Here is a 19,019-nt window from a genome sequence, read left to right on the forward strand (position 1 = left end):
GCACTGACTCTCCAACAGAGCATTCTTCCCAACCTTCTCCCAGTAGTATGACGGATTTATCCTGCTAATCCCCCCAACCCACACACCCTGGGACACGAAATGGCAATTGAGCATGGCCAATCAACCTAACCTGTCCATTTTATAAACAGTGAGAAGTGTCACAATACCACGTTAAAGTCCAACAGGTTTATTTGATAGCACGAGCTTTCGGAGCGCTGCTCCTTCATCAGGTGAATGGCCACTCACCTGATGAACCTGGTGTTGTGTACCCACCCCAGTCCAATGCCGACATCTCCATGTCATCTTATAACTGCAGATTGATTCTCTGTAGAATCCTGTTCTATCTTTCTATCAACATTCCTCTGCAAGTTGTATTTCCTTCAAGTACCCACCCAATTTCATTTTGAAATGATTGAACATCTTCTGTTCCACCATCCTCATAGGCAGTGAGTTCTAGATCATGTGCTCTCCCTACCTCAATATAAATCTTCCTCAAATCCCTGCTCGATCACTACTCAAGTAATGTCCTGTATATTACACTTTTATCCAGTATTATAGACATCTGTCTGGCAGCCTGCATGGAGATTTTCAGCTCCCTGTGTCCAGGACAGGAAGCCATGAGCATGGATCTGTCAATCAGTCTGAATCAGTACCTTCAGGAGAATTGGGAGGGTGAATATTAGATACAGCAGAGTGAGAATGGAGGGAGAGTGTCAGGGATGGAGATTCACAGCTTTTGAAGAATGAGAGAGGAAAGAATGTTCCATAGAAACTAGAATTGTCTGTTCTGAATTTCTATTCTGTGCTGACACTGATGACTTTTGTAAATTCCTTTCACAGGATATCAGAAGGTGAGAATTTACAGACAGAAATCTCAAACCAAACGTCACATCAACATCTGACAGAGTCACTCAATTCATTGGGACCTCAATATCATCGACCTTTGAAGCTAGAAGAAATGTTTCTCTGTTCTGTCTGCTTAAGGAGATTTTAAGCATCAGTGTGACTGGATAAGTGACACACACACACCCGAGTGAGAGTGTTCCAGTGCACTGAGTGTGGAAAGAGCTTTAACCAGTTACACAGCCTGAAAATACATCGCAGCATTCACAGCGGGAGAGACTGTACTCGTGTTCTGTGTGAGATTTAACTGATTGTTTAACCTGAAGAGTCACAAGGACACCCGCACCATGGAGAAACCGTGGAAATGTGGGGACTGTGGGAAAGGATTCAGTTTTCCATCTATGCTGGAGATTCATCGGCGCAGTCACACTGGGGAGAGGCCGTTCACCTGCTCTGTGTGTGGGAAGGGATACACTCAGATAATTGATTTACAGAGACACCAGCGAGTTCACACTGGGGAGAGGCCATTTACTTGCTCTGAGTGTGGGAAAGGATTCACTCGGTTGTCCAGTCTGCAGAGACACCATCGATTTCACACTGGGGAGAGACCTTTCATCTGCTCTGTGTGTGGGAAGGGATTCACTCAGTTAATTGATTTGCAGAGCCATCAGCGAGTTCACACTGGGGAGAGGCCGTTCACTTGCTCTGTGTGTGGGAAAGCATTCAGTGTGGCATCAGGCCTGCGGAGACACCAGTTAGTTCACACTGGGGAGAGGCCGTTCACATGCTCTGTGTGTGGGAAAGGATTCAGTCAGTTGCCCTACTTGCTGAGGCACAATGTCACTCACACCCAAGAGAGACCCTTTAAATGCTCTGACTGTGGGAGGGATTTCAAAAGCTCTCAGCTAATGATGTCCCACCAGCGCATTCACACTGAGGAGAGACCTTTCAGCTGCTCTCACTGCACAAAGAGATTCAGATCGTCATCTGCCCTGCGGACACACCAGCGAGTTCACACTGGGGAGAGGCCATTCCCCTGCACCGTGTGTGGGAAGGGATTCACTCAGTCATCCCGACTGCAGAAACACCAGCGCGTTCACAAGTCATAGAGTCATACAGTACAGAAGAGGCCTTTCAGCCCATCGAGTCTGCACTGACAAAACTAGACTAAACTTGCTCTAATCAATTTTCCAGCACTTGGCTGATGGAGTTTGAACTGTCAAAACATTCAAGTGCCCATCCATGTGCTTTTTAAAGGTTGTGAGGTTTCCCGCCTCCACTACCCTCCCAGACAGTGAATTCCAGACTCCCACCACCCTCTGGGTGAAAACATTTTTCCTCAAATCCCCCAAAACCTCCTGCCCCTCACCTTAAAATGATGCCCCCTCGTTATTGACCCTTCAACTAAGGGGAACAGCTGCTTCCTGTCCACCCTGTCCATACCCCTCACAATCTTATACACCTCAATCATGTCCCCCCTCAGCCTTCTCTGCTCTCAAGAAAACAATCCAAGTCTATCTAATCTCTCTTTATAGCTCGGCTGCTCCATCCCAGGGAACATCCTGGTGAACCTCCTCTGAACCCCCTCCAGTGCAATCACATCCTTCCTATGGTGAGGCGATCGGTACGAGTACAAACTGGGGTCAAGCAGGGCTGCGTCATCGCACCAACGTTCATCCCCACCTTCCCCGCAGCAACACTCCACCCCAGCACCATGAAGCTCCCCACTGCAGTCGAGCTAACTGACTGGACCAGTGGGAAACTTTCAATCTCCGACCCCTCCAGGCCAGAACCAAGACCAGTCCAGCCTCAGTCATCGAGCTGCAGTACGCAGACTCTAAGGGGGGTGGGGGGGAGGTGATGGCCCAGTGGGTATTATTGCTAGACTATTAATCCAGAAATTCAACTAATGTTCTGGGGGCCCGGGTTCGAATCCCGCCACGGCAGATGGTGGAATTTGAATTCAATTAAATAAAATTAAGAACCTACTGATTATCATGAAACCATTGTCGATTGTCGGAAAAACCCATCTGGTTCACCAGTGCCCTTTAGGGAAGGAAATCTGCTGCCCTTACCTGGCCTGGCCTACATGTGACTCCAGAGCCACAGCAATGTGGTTGTCTCTTGAATGCCCTCCAAGGGCAACTCGGATGGCAATAAATGTCCCATAAATGAATGAAGAAAATGCCTATTTGATTTGATTTATTATTGACACGTATTAGTACACAGTGAAGAGGATTATTTCTTGCACGCGATACAGAAAAACCATAACGTACATAAGGAAGGAAATGAGAGAGTGCAGAATGTTACAGTCATAGCTGGGGTGCAGAGAAACATCAACTTAATGCGAGGTAGGTCCATTCAAAAGTTTGATGGCAGCAGGGAAGAAGCTGTTCTTGAGTCGGTTGGTTCGTGTCCTCAGACTTGTTTCTTTTTCCCCGATGGAAGAAAGCGGAAGAGAGAATGTCCGTGGTGCGTGGGGTCCTTAATTATGCTGGCTGCTTTTCCGAAGCAGTGGGAAGTGTAGACAGTGTCAATGGATGGGAGGCTGGTTTGAACGATGGACTGATCTTCGTTCACGACCTGAGTGTGTCTGTGCGCACACTCAGAGGTTGATCGAGGGCATTTTTACAGTAACTTCATTGCAGTGTTAATGTAAGCCCACTTGTGACACTAATCAAAAAGCTTAAACTCGTCGACATATTCACTGAGACATATGAGAGAATGGGCCTCAGACTAAACATCTGGGAAACAAAGGTTCTCTACCAGCCCACTCCTGCTCCCCCTCCCCGACCCATCAAGATCCACAGTGAGCCCCTGGGTAACGTGGATCATTCCCCACACCTCGGGAGCCCTCTGTCGGCACGGGCAGACATCGACGATGAAATCCAGCATCGACTCCAATGGGCCAGTGCAGGCTTCGGACGCCTGAGGAACAGAGTTCAAAGCCCGAGACCTCAAATCCAGCACCAAGCTCATGGTCTACAGAGCAGCCGTGGTCCCTGCCCTCCTGTATCCATCAGAAACATGGACAATGTACAGCAGACACCTCAAATCCCTGGAGAGATGTCACCAACGTTGCCTCCACAAAATCCTGCAAATCCACTGGCAGGATAGGCCTATCAATGTGAGTGTCCTCTCCCAGGCCAATATCCCCAGTATCGAGGCACTGGTCACACTTGACCAGCTGCGATGGGCGGGCCACATTGTCCACAAGCCCCACACAAGACTCCTGAAACAAGTGCTGTACTCCGAGCTCCGCAATGGCAAGCTGTTGGAGAAAAGTTCTGATAGGTTGGAGAAATTTTAAACCATGAGGCATCTAATACACTAACAGAACTACCAGTATTGAGTTAAATGACTCTAAATCAGACACAGAAGCTAACAAAGGAACAGTCTACACACACGAATGTAGTAAATGGTTTAAACAATTAATTCTGATTTAAACATGAATTTTCTGATTTTGAAATGTATGTTCGCTGTATTTTTAAAAGCAATTGTAAACTTTAGCCAAAGGCAGGCTGCTGCAAGGCATGATGGTACAGGGACACTTACAGACAGGCTACATTCTTCGGAACAATGAAGCCACAGAATGCGACAACCTTTATCAGCGAAGTTTCTAACAGAAAGGTTCTCAAGGCAGCTTCATGAATAGGATTGATTCACACTGTCCAGATAAAACAGTGCCTTCTCAGACATGAAAACGTGCATTTGTCTGGTTTGGCCAGTGGCGGAGTAAGAGCCGGTGGGAACATTAACTCTGACCTTTGTAGCTAAGCGTCTGGCGTTGCTAAGCAATAGGGGGACGAAGTGTCTGGATTCTACTGACCATTAAATCCCATTATGTCAGAGAATAAATGCAATTGGCTAAAGTATATGACGTGTAATTAAGGATTTATTTGTATGGAAAATGATTTGTTCACACCTAATGAAAGGCAGGAGAATTTCTGATGAAGAATGTATAATTGATCCAGCCGAAGCATTGTACGTCAGAGTTATTGGAGAAATAAGGATGCTTCTCTTCGAGAGAGGCATTACACTGTCCAATAATTTCTCCCTTCGATTGTTGGTCTGATAAAAGATGTGTCTTTAAACTGGGACACTGGCTTTCATGAGTCTTTGTATTGTCTGAAGTTTTTGGCGATACCTGGTCTCCAGTGGTAATGTACCCAGTGTGTTTTGGGGAATGAACTCAGAAGAATCATTCAACACTCAAGCCTGATTCTATTGACAAACAGTTTATTGAGTTACGCCAGCGGGGAGAAGCCACAGGGGCTGACCATGTGCAACTCCACCCAACAAAGAAAATCATCAATTCTTATACAGTTACTCAGCACATCCCGGCTGGACACAATCCAATCAGAATGGTGATAGATTACATACATTATATATCGGTCCAATGAAATTAGTATCTGGGCATCATGGGGCTTTGTGATCAGCTCATGAACAGATTGGTGCCCCCATCATGATGTTTTCCAGACCACCTGAGCTTGGGCTTTCTTTGTACATAGACTCCCTTAGTTTGAAAAGGGGTGGACTAAAAGTTCTCGAATGGACGTCAGCACTCTTCCTTTGTTTTAATCTAATGACCACACGGTCTGGGAAACATTTCTATTTAATAATCTCTCCTTTTAAACTCTTTTCTTCAGTATCCAATTCCAGAATTTCCCTTTTCATTGTGTCAGGAATAAATCTTTTGACCTTACATAATAACTAGGAGCAGGAGTAGGCCATCTGGCCCCTCACGTTCTCTGCGCCATTCAATAAGATCATGGCTGATCATTTCGTGGACTCAGCTTCATTTACCCACCCGCTCACCATAACCCTTAATTCCTTTACTGTTCAAGAATTTATCTATCCTTGCCTTAAAAACATTCAACAAGCACTGGCAGGGAATGCCACAGAAGGCGCCGGAGTGTGGCAACTCGGGGAATTTCACAGTAACTTCACTGTAGTGTTAATGTAAGCCTGATTTGTGATTAATAAATAATAAATAAACAGACTTTGGATGAAGAAGTTCCTCCTCGATTCAGTCCTAAATCTGCTCCCCCTTATTTTGAGGCAATGCCCCCCAGTTCGAGTTTCACCTGCCAGTGGAAACAACCTCCCTGCTTCCAATCTATTCCCATAATTTTAGATGTACTATATTTCATAATTTTATATGTTTCTACAAGTGCTCCTCTCATTCTTCTGAATTCCAATGAGTATCGTCCCAGTCCACTCAGTCTCTCCTCATAAGCCAACCCTCTCAACTCTGACAGGAAGTTTAACCAAAGATCAATCCAGTACAGGATTGGTCAGAGTCATTTCACATGTCTCAAATTGTAACTAAGCATGACAAATTAAAACTCTCATTCTTAAATGTGTGAATTGTATCCGGATTAAAATTCCCACATGTTTAGTAAAATATCCTGGAATCCTGTCTCTGGCCAGTAAATATGGTTCCATGGTCATAGAGTTTGAAAAAAAATCTTTATTAATTACACTTCGTTTTTAAAATTTGTTTGATTTAAATCACAGACAGAAATCCTCAAAGCTTGAAGCTTTCAACCCACAAATATCATCCACTCACAAGCAGAGAAACCTTAGCATGTGCTTTACAACAATGACCAAATGAATTCCCAAAGCGTTCTTGTGGTTCTGTTTTTAAACTTCCAAAAATACCTTTAATTAAAGACTCAAAATAAGATTAAATCCCCAGAAAGATAAACCTTAACAAATGTAGCCCAAAACAATGATAAAACACATCAACAAACATCCGCATAAAACAAACAAAACACACAGATTCTCACAGCTCATAAATTTCAAACAATGAATCCTCAGCATTCTCTCTCGCAGCTACAACTTCTTAAAGCGACAGAGCACTACAAGCTCACAACTCCTCAATTAAAATAAGATACAAGATGCTTAATTCTCCTCTATTATCACTCAAACTTTTTTTTGTTCCATCGAATGGTAGGATTAGAACCATTAGAATCTACACTCAGAGATCCGCTTTTCAGTCCAGTGCTACTTAGAGTATACCGTCACTTCACCAACTATCAGGTCACAAGTCCCTCACAAATTTATGATAAAATAATTGATATGATGCCTGAGAACGCTTCTTAACTTCTGAACCAACTACCTACTGCTGTTTGATGATTGGTCAGATCCCCTTTTTACAGATTCGGGTATCTCAGCCGCTGACCAGTCCTGGAATAAGTTTAATTCTCACTCATTCTGAGTAAATATTCTCACCAGGTCCTCTGTCGGGGCCCTGCTAAGCAGCTTTAATGGTCCGTGATTGCAGAAACTGAGCAGTCACAGGAATGTGGTCAAGATAGTCCAGTCCCATAATGCCTCACATTCAATCTGCAGTCCTTCAATTATAACAGAATATGTGGCTGTATGTAGCTGCCTCGGCCGTGGTCAAACCCAACACTGCCTTCTTGAACTGCTACAATGCCTGAGGTGTCAGTACACCCACAGTGCTGTTAGGGAGGGATTTCCAGCTACACATTCCAGACTTTCACTGGACTGTAGGTGGATATCAGATTGATATATTCCATTCAACCACACCCAAGGTAAGTTATTCAAATTCCTTTATTGTCCAGGACAATATATTCACAATGTCTTTAAAACAGAAATTAAACATTCCTATTTGATTTCAGACAGTAAGGTATTCTGTTGGATTGTTCTTTATTGTCAATGTCAGGCTGGGGTTGTTCCCCTTGGAGCAAAGGAGGTTGAAGGGAGATTGGATAGAGGTGGACAAGATTCTGACAGGTTTAGATAAGGTGGACAAAGAAAAGCTGTTCCCATTAGCTGATGGGCCAAGGATGAGGGGGACACAGATTTCTTGTTTTGGATCAGAGATGTGGGGTGGGGGGGAGTGGGGGGGGGGGGGGGGGGGGGGGATGTGAGGAAGAATATTCTGATGCAGCGAATGGTAATGACATGAAACTCGCTGCCTACGCGGGTGGAGGAAGTGGAGACAATAAACAATTAAAAAGGAAATTGGATGGGCATTTGGGATGTTCCAAACAGAACAAAGAACAAAGAAAATTACAGCACAGAAACAAGCCCTTTGGCCCTCCAAGCCTGTAGCAACCATGCTGCTCGTCTGAACTAAAACCCCCTACCTTTCCGGCGACCATATCTCTCTATTCCGATGCTATTCATATTTTTGTCAAGACACATCTTAAAAGTTACTATCGTATCTGCTTCCACTACCTTCCCCGGCAACGAGTTCCAGGCACCCACCACCCTCTGTGTAAAAAACCTGCCTTGTACATCTCCTTTAAACCTTGCCCCTCGCACCTTAAACCTATGCCCCCAGTAATTGACTCTTCCACCCTGGGAAAAAGCTTCTGACTATCCACTCTGTCCATGCCCCTCATAATCTTGTAGACTTCAATCAGGTCGCCCCCCTCAACCTCCGTCGTTCCAGTGAGAACAAACCAAGTTTTTCCAACCTCTCCTCATAGCTAATGCCCTCCACACCAGGCAACATCCTGATAAATATTTTCCGTACCCTCTCCAAAGCCTCCACATCCTTCGGGTAGTGTGGTGACCAGAATTGAACATTAGATTCCAAGTGCGGTCTAACTAAGGTTCTATAAAGCTGCAACATGACTTGCCAATTTTTAAACTCAATGGCCCGGCTGATGAAGGCAAGCATGCCGTATGCCTTCTTGATTATCTTCTCCACCTGCATTGCCACTTTCAATGACCTGTGTACCTGTACACCCAGATCCCTCTGCCTATGAATACTCTAAAGGGTTCTGCCATTTACTGTATATTTCCCATCTGTATTAGACCTTCCAAAATGCATTACTTCACATTTGTCCGGATTAAACTTCATCTGCCATCTCTCCGCCCAAGTCTCCAACTGATCTATATCCTGCTGTATCCTCTGCCGGTTCCCATCGCTATCCGCAATTCCACCAAACTTTGTGTCGTCCACAAACTTACCAATCAAACCAGTTACATTTTCCTCCAAATCATTTATATATATCACAAACAGCAAAAGTCCCAGCACTGATCCCTGAGGAATGTCACTTGTCACAGCCCTCCATTCAGAAATGTACCTTTGCACTGCCAACCTCTGTTTTCTTCTGACTAAATATCTCTAAACTTCCTAACACCCTGTCTCTCTGTGATCCTTGTGACACTTGAAACCAGGTATTCGCAAAAAGACTCAAAGAGCATCAGCCCACTGGAGGCTGAGACCAGCCAGTCCAGCACAAAGAAACCCTCTGACCCTCCCCATTGGCCAACTGTGAGAATGAACAAAATGCAGTCCTGGATGCAACTGAGAGCAGAAACAATAACAGCAGAATCCTACCCCTGGAATCACTCGTGAACTTGCTGGTGTCTCAGCAGCCGGGATGAAACTCTGAAACCCTTCCCACACTGAGAGCAGGTGAACGGCCTCTCCCCAGTGTGAACTCGCTGGTGTGTCCGCAGGTCAGATGACCGAGTGAACCTCTTCCCACACTGAGAACAGGTGAATGGTTTCTCCCCAGTGTGAACTCGCTGGTGTGACTGCAGGTGGGATGACTGAGTGAATCCCTTCCCACACTGAGAGCAGGTGAATGGTCTCTCCCCAGTGTGAACTCGTTCATGTGTCAGCAGGTTGGATGACTGAGCGAATCCCTTCCCACACTGGGAACATGTGAATGGCCTCTCCCCAGTGTGAACTCGCTGGTGTCTCTGCAGGTCGGATAACTGACTGAATCCCTTCCCACATTGAGAGCAGGTAAATGGCCTCTCTCCAGTGTGGACTCGCTGGTGTCTCTGCAGGTCGGATAACTGACTGAATCCTTTCCCACATTGAGAGCAGGTGAACGGCCTCTCCCCAGTGTGGCTGCGCCGATGAGCTTCCAGCTTATATGGGGCTCTGTATCTCTTCCCACAGTCCACACATTTCCATGGTTTCTCCATGGTGCAGGTGTCCTGACCTTTCTATTGAGTGAACAATTCGTTGAAACTTCGTCCACACACAGAACAAGATTACAGTCTCTACCCGCTGTGAATGGTGTGATATTTATTCAGACTGTGTAACTGGTTAAAGCTCTTTAGTCAGTGCACTGGAACACTCTCACTCAAGTGTGGCAGTGTGTTGATGCTTTTTCACTCACACTGACATTTCAAATCTTTTCAAATCGACAGACTGGACAATCATTTCTCCTTCTGGATTCAAAGTCCGATGATATTGAGGTCCCAAGGAATATGACTCTGTCACGTCTAGACGTGACGTTTGAGATTTCGGCCTGTGATTCCTCTTTCAATATCCTGTAAAATGTGTTTCCAAAAGTCATCAGTGTCAGTACAGGATAGAAATTCAGAACAGACAATTTCTATGGAACATTCTTTCCTCTCTCATTCCCCAAAAGCTGTAAATCTCCATTCCACACACTCTCTTCCCATTCTCAGCAGGTCTGGCAGCATCTGTATGGAGAGAAAAGAACTGATGTTTCAGAGCTTTGACAAAGGGTCGTCGAGACAAGAAACATCAGCTCTTTTCTCTCCTGACAGATGCTGCCAGACCTGCTGAGATTTTCCAGCATTTTCTCTCTTGGTTTCAGATTCCAGCATCCGCAGTAATTTGCTTTTATAAGGCTGCAGATACCTCCTCCCAAGTAACATGCGTGTGCCCAAGACATCACCACTTGTTTCCCTTATTTCTTTAGCACCCATGGTGCTCTCCGCAGTAAACACAGAGGAGAAGTATTCATTAAAAATCTCACCCATCTCCTGTGGCTCCACACACAGATGGCCAGACTGATTTTTAAGGGGATCTATTCTCTCTCGAGCCACCCGTTTACTTTTAATATATCTATAGAACCTCTTGGAATTTTCTTTAATCTTACCAGCCAGATCCATATCAGACCCTCATTTTGTCCTCCTGATTTCCCTCTTCAGTATTTTCTTACACTTTTTATAGTCAGAGTGATTCACTTGTCCCTGATTGCCTAAACCCAATGTATGCTTCCTTCTTTTACCTGACCAGAGCCTCAATGTCCCTTGTCTGCCAGAGATCCCTAAATTTACCATTCTTTCCCTTCATCTTAACAGGAATATACTGCCCCTGGATTCTTGATATCACACTTTTAAAACCTCCCAATTGCCAGTCATTCCTTTCCCTTCAAACGAACTCACCTAATCGACATCTGCTAGATCCTGCCTAATGCCCACAAAAGTGGCCCTGCTCCAGTTTAGGGCCTTGACCTGTGGACCTGTCCTATCTTTTTCCAGAACTATTTTGAAACTATTGGTGCTCCCAATAGTGCTCCCTGACTGACACTTCAGTCACTTGCTCCACCTCATTTCTTAACTGTCTAATAGAAAGTGAGTCCAGGAATTGATAATGAAAAATAAGGAGCTGGGAGATGAATTGAACAAGTATTTTGCCTCGGTGTTCACAATAGAGGATACAGTTAAAACTCAGAAACAGCTGGAAATCAGAAAACAGAAGTGTGGGATGAACTCTGAAAAAGCACAATTCCCAGGGAAGTGGTCCTCAGCAAACTGTTGGAGCTGTGGGCTGATGAGTCCTCGGGTCCTGCTGGGCTTCATTCTCTGGTCTTAAAAGAGTGAGGTAGTTGATGTGTTGTTCAATTTTCTAAAATTCCCCATCGGGAATTGGATAAAGGGAAACCGGTGGATGCGCTGTCCTTAGATTTCCAGAGGACATTTGATGAGGTGCCACATCAAAGGTTATTGCAGCAAATAAAAATTCATGCTGTGGGGATGACATATTGGCGTGGATAGAAGGTTGGCTAACAGCAAACAGTGGGCAGAAATGGATCATTTTCTGGTTTGAGAGAGAGAGAAACCTGGGCCAACCTTTCCAGAGTCTGCAGCCTCCCTGGATTCACTTCCTTTCCCTTCAGTTGCTGCAAGTCCCCAATTTCCCCCAGAATGAGAAAATAAATGGAAAGGGGGAGAAAAGAAAGTGTTTTACTCACAGATGTTGGCGACAGGGGGAAGTTTGAGTCTGTCTGAAGATCAATCTTCATTCACACAAAGCCCACGCTCTGATTGGCTGGAAGACCAGAGTCCTTCCGGTCCTCCAACTCTTCCCATTGGTCAACACCTCAGCATGAAGATCAGAGGGTGGGTTCTCCCCTGCACATGCACAGCTTCCCCTCTCCCTCGCACACTATTCTGACTTGTACTGAAAGAACAGAAATTTATTTCATATAAATACTGGGAAGACTGAACCCATTGTGTTCAGTCCCCACTACAAACTCCACTCCCTCGCCAACAACTTAATCTCTCCTCCTGGCAACTATCTGAGGCTGAACCAGGCTGTTCACAACCAGGGTGAAATAGTTCATCCCAAGATGAGCTTCCAGCCACATGTCCACATCATCATCAAGACCACCTTCATTCAAAGAAGCATTGATAGTAATTAATGAATAATAATGAATAATAAAATACAGTGTAGAAGGAGGCCATTCAGCCCATCGAGCCTGCACTGACAACAATCCCATCCAGGCCCTATCCACATATTTACCTGTTAATCTCCCTGATACCAAGTGGCAATTTATCATGGCCAAATTATCATGGCAATTATCATGGCCAGGGGCGGCGCGGTAGCACAGTGGTTAGCACTGCTGCTTCACAGCTCCAGGGACCTGGGTTCGATTCCCGCTTGGGTCACTGTCTGTGTGGAGTTTGCACATTCTCCTCGTGTTTACGTGGGTTTCCTCCGGGTGCTCCGGTTTCCTCCCACAGTCCAAAGATGTGCAGATTCGATTGATTGGCCATGCTAAAATTGCCCCTTAGTGTCCTGGGATGCGTAGATTAGAGGGATTAGCGGGTAGAATATGTAGGTATATGGGGGTAGGGCCTGGGTGGGATTGTGGTCGGAGCAGACTCGATGGGCTGAATGGCCTCTTTCTGTACTGTAGGGTTTCTATGATTTCTATGAATCTGTCTAACCGGCACATCTTTGGACTGTGGAAGGAAACCGGAACACCCGGAGGAAACCCACACAGACACAGGGAGAATGTAGAAACTCTGCACAGACAGCGACCCGAGGCTGGAAGTGAACCCGGGTCCCTGGCGCTGTTAGGCAGCTGCACTAACCACTGTGCCACCGGGCCACATGTCAGTGCCATCGCCCGACTCCAGCCCAGTCTCAGCTCATCTGGAACCCTCACCCATTCCATTGTGACATCACACCCTCACCCATTCCATTGTGACGTCACACCCTCACCCATTCCATTGTGACGTCACACCCTCACCCAATCCATTGTGACGTCACACCCTCACCCATCCCATTGTGACGTCACACCCTCACCCATTCCATTGTGACATCACACTCTCACCCATTCCATTGTGACGTCAGGGCTTCACTCTCCGATCACAATCCCTGCCGGCCTCCCACATGCAGCCTCAATGGCGGCAGTCAGCCCGGGTCTAACACTACAAGCTGCCGCTTCATTTGGTACAAAGGGAGGGACCGGGAAGTTCATTTCCGGGGTTTGGGTTTGAACAACATGTTTACAAAGCCTCTCCACCCACCCACCACATTTATCATTCCCTGCGCGCCGCCCTCTACCTCGTATTGATCTCGCTTCCAAACTAAAACCAGCCGTCGCCATTACCCGCACTGATGTGGAAATGCCGGCGTTGGACTGGGGTAAACACGGTAAGAAGTCAAACAACACCAGGTTAAAGTCCAACAGGTTTATCTGGTTCACCCGCACTGCGCATGCTTCAGGTCCCGCCCCTCATTCACTCCGATTGGTTGGAGGACCAGCCGCTCCCGCTCGGTCCTCCAGCCCCGCCCCCTCTTCCTATTGGTCCGGAGCCGCCGTCAATCAGTCCCCGGGCATTGTGATGTGGAGCATGCGCAGTGTCATTGCTGTCCTTGGCGCTCGTTTGTCCCGGAGAAGCGGAGTCAGCGTTAGGCGGTGGCTGGGAGGATTTGGAAACACTTTGTGGATCCGCAAACCCTTCAGAATCATTGTCAGCTCCCTGGTTTGCAGCTGCGGGGCTTCTCCCTCCCTCCCTCCCGGGAACAGGCCCAGGTTAACGGCCCCATCCTGGCTCAGCCACTGGAGGATGGTTCACATCAGAGGATGGAGGAGGGGGACAATAAATAAGAGGTTACACTTTGGCCTCAAATCAATGAGGACTCTGATCTCTGGGAAGGAAGGAAACCCTGGGAGGTGGGCGGGGAGGATTCACAAACACCCGCTGGAGGCCCCAACACCCCCAATAAGACCCATTGGTTTTATTGTCTGTCTGCAGACAGGAGCTGGAGAACTGAACCCAGTAAGAGTTTTAACAACACCAGGTTAAAGTCCAACAGGTTTATTTGGTAGCAAACACCATTAGCTACCATTAGGTGTTTGCTACCAAATAAACCTGTTGGCCTTTAACCTGGTGTTGTTAAAACTCTTACTGTGTTCACCCCAGTCCAACGCCGGCATCTCCACATCAGAACTGAACCCAGACAGAGGAGAGGGAGGGAGCAAACTGGGAGTGGAGAAAAGAAATGGTGAGATGGGTTTGGATTTCAGCCCAGGGAGGAGGGAGAGTTTGTGGGACAGGAATTTATTGATTTGGGGAACAAGAGAGGAAGAAATTTTCCAGAGAATTAGAATTGCCTGTTCAAAATTTCTATCCTGGACTGACAGTGATTAATTTTGTAAACTCCTTTTACAGGTGAGGTGAAGAAACATCACATCAAAATCAGACAGAGTCTCGATTCACTTGGACTTAAATATCCTCAGACTTTGAACGTGGAAGGAGAAATGTTTGTCTTCTGTCTGGAGGAGAAGATTTCAAACATCAGTGCGACTGAAAAAGCACCAAGATACACGCACACCCGAGTGAGAGTGTTTCAGTGAGTTGACTGTGGAAAGAGCTTTATCCAGTTACACAGCCTTAAAAAACATCACACCATTCACAGCAAGGAGAAACTGTACACGTGTTCTGTGTGTGGATGAGGCTTCAACTGATCGTTTAACCTGGAGAAACATAAGGACACCAGTATCATGGAGAAACCGTGGAAATGTGGGGACTGTGGGAATGGATTCAGTTACCCTTCCCTGCTGGAAAACCATCGGCGCAGTCACACTGGTGAGAGACCGTTCACCTGTTCTGTTTGTGGGGAGGGATTCATTCAGTCATCTGGCCTTTGGTCTCACCAGAGAATTCACACTGAGGAAAAGCCATTCACCTGCACCTCCTGTGGGAAGAGGTTCAGGCATTCTTCAGCACTCACTGTGCACCAACGCACTCACACCGGGGAGAGACCATTCATCTGCTCCGTGTGTGGGAAGGGATTCACTCAGTCATTCCACCTGCTGTCACACCAGCGAGTTCATACTGGGGAGATGCCGTTCACCTGCTCCAACTGTGGGAAGGGATTCACTGGGTCATCCCACTTACTGTCACACCAGCGAGTTCACATTGAGGAGAAGCCATTCAGCTGCACTGACTGTGGACGGAGTTTCAGACAGGCATCCTCCCTCGTTGCACACCAGCGAATTCACACTGGGGAGAGACCGTTTACTTGCTTTGTGTGTGGAAAGGGATTCACAGCTTTACCCACCCTGCTGAGACACCAGAAAATTCACACTGAAGAGAAGCCATTCAGCTGCACTGACTGTGGAAAGAATTTCAGGCAGTCATCCAACCTCACTGCTCACCGACGCACTCACACTGCAGAAAGACCATTCACATGCTCCGTGTGTGGGAAGGGATTCAATCGGCCATCCAACCTCTCTGCTCACCAGCGAGTTCACACAGGGGAGAGGCCATTCACTTGCTCCGTGTGTGGGAAGGGATTTGCAAAGTCTTTCAACCTGCTGGCTCACCAATGCACTGACACTAAGAGGCCATTCAACTGCTCTGTGTGTGGGAAGGGATTCACTCAGTCACAATGGCTCCTGAGACATCAGCAAGTTCATAAGTGACTGCAGGGGTTGGATTCTGCTGTTATTGCTGCTGTTCAGCATTGATAGTCTGACAATATTTTATTTTTGCTGATAACAAATCCCATAACTGGCTGGAATTTAATATTCTGGAGATGTCACTTCAATATTCTGCAATGTCACTTTTTAAAAGCATCACCAGTGATCTTCCCCCTTAATTGAAGAACTCCCAACAGGAACCTGTTTGGAATAAAATTATGAACTTTTGCTTCAATTCTAAATTGATTCTTGGTTCAAAATCTACAATTCAGTATCTGAAAGATCCATCTGTCGGGTTCAAAGTATTTCTTTTCAATGCTTTTGTTGAGATTTTCTGGAAAGCTACTCTTTGATTTTAAGGGCTATTTTTTGGTTTCCAGGGGATCCTTTTCCTTTCTCAGTAACTCCTTCATTTAGTGATGTAGTCACATAGTAACATAACCTTTTGTGTGCGTGTTGAATATCTTTTGAGTTTGCTTTTTTAGATAAGATAGCACAAATACCGAAGACTGTGTGTATATTAAATCTTTCAAATTGTAATCTATAAATATGATTTTTTTGTTAATTTATTTTAAAAATACTCCGATAGTCCATTTCCAAAACTGAGTATTTGACACAAGGTAACTGAATCGGGGCAGACTGTTTATTGGATCAGACCCTGGAGCAGGAAAAAACTAACCCGATTCTCATCTTCATTGTATGTAAATTAACATTAATCTGTCCGTGTGGAGTTTGCACATTCTCCTCGTGTCTGCGTGGGTTTCCTCCGGGTGCTCCAGTTTCCTCCCACAGTCCAAAGATGTTAGGTTGATTGGCCATGCTAAAATTGCCCCTTAGTGTCCTGAGATGCGTAGGTCAGAGGGATTAGTGGGTAAAATATGTCGGGATATGGGAGTAGGGCCTGGGTGGGATTGTGGTCGGTGCAGACTCGATGGGCCGAATGGCCTCTTTCTGTACTGTAGGGTTTCTATGATTCTATGATTAATAACCCATCAATAAGCTCACTACACCAGCCGAGATCAACTCTGACCGGTGGTTCTGTATGTTGTCTGTGAATGTTAACCTGCAAATAAAAGCAGTGTAGAATATGAACCTGGATGAATGTATCTCAATTTCTATGTGATGACCCAAGTGATTGGTAGGTAAGTTCAGAATACCTGGTTACTCAAATTCCTGAGCTGTACATCCCTCCTACTGAGATATATAAAAATAATGTTCAGCAGAACGGAGAAAGCTCCCTGTTGTCAATGGTTGGATCATTCCTTTTGAGGTTCACATTAATATGAAACTAGTTTTATAGCAGGAAGACACAACTCCTCCACGCATCGCAGACAGGCTGCTGGGTCAGTGAACCTCCTTTCTCAAAATACGTGGCAAAGCTGTTCCTCCAGTTTGAGACTTTGTCTCTGCAGATGTAGCAACATCAGGTTACTGATTGTATTAATAGCACTGCAATAATACAGACAGAGTATAGTTACCCCATCCAGAGAACAGGGAGAATGTTGTTTTCTGTGGCCAGGTTGGACTTTAACCTGGTGTTGTTAGACTTCTTACTACGCTTATTATGGGGACAGCACAAGAAGCAGGACAGGAGTTTATTAACAATCCATATTCCTGACTTATTTCAAGAGACCAAGTCCAATGTGTTCAAGTTTCCCGATGGGAGACTGTCTCAGGGCAAACAACATCAAGGTGGTCAATACAAATGACACAAGGACCCCGTAAAATATATCCTCACAAACTTCTGCACAGCGGACCATCTCCCTGGGGAAAACACTGTGGCGACCGGCACATGTGGAGGCAGCACTGAAATTTTGTTCAGTTTCAAGGACCATCATCACCAAACTCTCAACATCCGAGGTATCCAGAGGAAGATCAGAAGTGGAGCGGTGGCAGAGCAAGACCAGAGGTGGAGCGGAGCCGCAGAGCTCCCCCCATCCCCTTGAGCATTAACAGCAACATCATGAACTGCCAGTTCTGTGGATGTCCATGTCGATCCCACATCAGACTCTCCTGTCAGGAGATGATCCACAGAAAACAACATTCTCCCTGTTCTCTGGATGGGGTAACTATACTCTATTATTGCAGTGCTATTAATACAATCATTAAAAGACAATCTTTTGTTGGGAGTTTGATTAGCTGGTGTCTGAAACCACAAGATTCAATATTTAGAGTCAACAAGATGAACAAGGAAACACATCAGGGCCCAAACTCCAGCTGGATATTCACAGGAGAAAGTCTTATCTCACTCATCGAGTGGACAGAACAGAGAAAGATCCCAACTGTAAGAAACCCTCCAATCATTTATGAATATCTTTCAAATGCTGACAGGTTGCAACTCCCAGTTTCCATTATACTGAATCAATGGAAGGTGAGAGGGCGGCACGGTAGCACAGTGGTTAGCACTGCTGCTTCACAGCTCCAGGGTCCCGGGTTCGATTCCCGGCTCGGGTCACTGTCTGTGTGGAGTTTGCACATTCTCCTCGTGTCTGCGTGGGTTTCCTCCGGGTGCTCCGGTTTCCTCCCACAGTCCAAAGATGTGCGGGTTAGGTTGATTGGCCAGGTTAAAAATTGCCCCTTAGAGTCCTGAGATGCGTAGGTTAGAGGGATTAGCGGGTAAATATGTGGGGGTAGGGCCTGGGTGGGATTGTGGTCGGTGCAGACTCAATGGGCCGAATGGCCTCCTTCTGCACTGTAGGGTTTCTATGATTCTATCCTGGAACTACTAAAAACACTAGCTAGATCACAGCTAGAGTACTCAGCACCATTCTAGTTAGGGGTTGGTTAGCCAGAGAGTGTGGCTCAGAAGGTCCTAGTTCCTTAACAGAGATGTCAAGAACTAAGGGGCAGAGAGGTAAAGAAATTGGCAGAAGGATTAGAAAAACGTGGAGATGTTTTCACCCAGAGGGTGGTGGGGAATCAAACTCACTCTCTGAAAGAGTGGTGGAGACAGAAATGTTCATATGCAAGAGGTATTCAGGTATGGACTTGACATGCTGTGTCCTATAGGGCCATCAACCTATACCTGGAAAGTGGGACTAAACTGGACAGCTCATTTTCACCTGGTACAGACATGATGGGCTGAATGGCATCCTGTGCAGTAAATTTCTCAGATTCTGTGATCCTCATGATTTTATCCAAGCCAGGTCTCAGCCCAGTCATTTACTCCCAGTATTGATGTGATGGTTCAGTCACGTTGTGCAAACGAGCTGCTGTGATACAGTAATAACTAGGGGATTTTCACAGTAACTTCACTGC

At 46.0% G+C, this 19,019-nt stretch overlaps 2 protein-coding genes across 2 annotated transcripts in view; one reads left to right on the forward strand and one right to left on the reverse strand.

Annotated features, from left to right (window-relative positions):
* Window positions 1–1,190: 1,190 nt before the first annotated feature.
* LOC144484672 (uncharacterized) lies at window positions 1,191–4,153 on the forward strand. The gene is made up of 3 exons (XM_078203136.1): window positions 1,191–1,657; window positions 1,823–1,937; window positions 3,989–4,153. The coding sequence occupies exons 1-3, from the start codon at window positions 1,191–1,193 to the stop codon at window positions 4,151–4,153; spliced, it is 747 nt and encodes a 248-aa protein (XP_078059262.1).
* A 5,024-nt stretch (window positions 4,154–9,177) lies between these two features.
* The window catches only part of LOC144484673 (uncharacterized), a 48,865-nt gene continuing 39,023 nt past the window's right edge, over window positions 9,178–19,019 (reverse strand). Inside the window, exon 2 of the mRNA XM_078203137.1 lies at window positions 9,178–9,789. Within this exon, the coding sequence (XP_078059263.1) occupies window positions 9,178–9,789 (612 nt within the window). The remainder of the gene's footprint in view (window positions 9,790–19,019) is intronic.

This window comes from Mustelus asterias, unplaced genomic scaffold, assembly GCF_964213995.1.
Source record: "Mustelus asterias unplaced genomic scaffold, sMusAst1.hap1.1 HAP1_SCAFFOLD_122, whole genome shotgun sequence".
NCBI lineage: Eukaryota > Metazoa > Chordata > Chondrichthyes > Carcharhiniformes > Triakidae > Mustelus > Mustelus asterias.

Excerpts from the sequence above, each read along its gene's own strand:
- LOC144484672 (XM_078203136.1), top strand. The coding sequence starts at position 1,191 with ATGGAGAAACCGTGGAAATGTGGGGACTGTGGGAAAGGATTCAGTTTT. Across the intron at positions 1,658-1,822 it reads TGTGGGAAAGGATTCAGTCA|ATCGTCATCTGCCCTGCGGA; the intron begins GTTGCCCTACTT and ends AAAGAGATTCAG. Across the intron at positions 1,938-3,988 it reads GACTGCAGAAACACCAGCGC|GCCAATATCCCCAGTATCGA; the intron begins GTTCACAAGTCA and ends GTCCTCTCCCAG.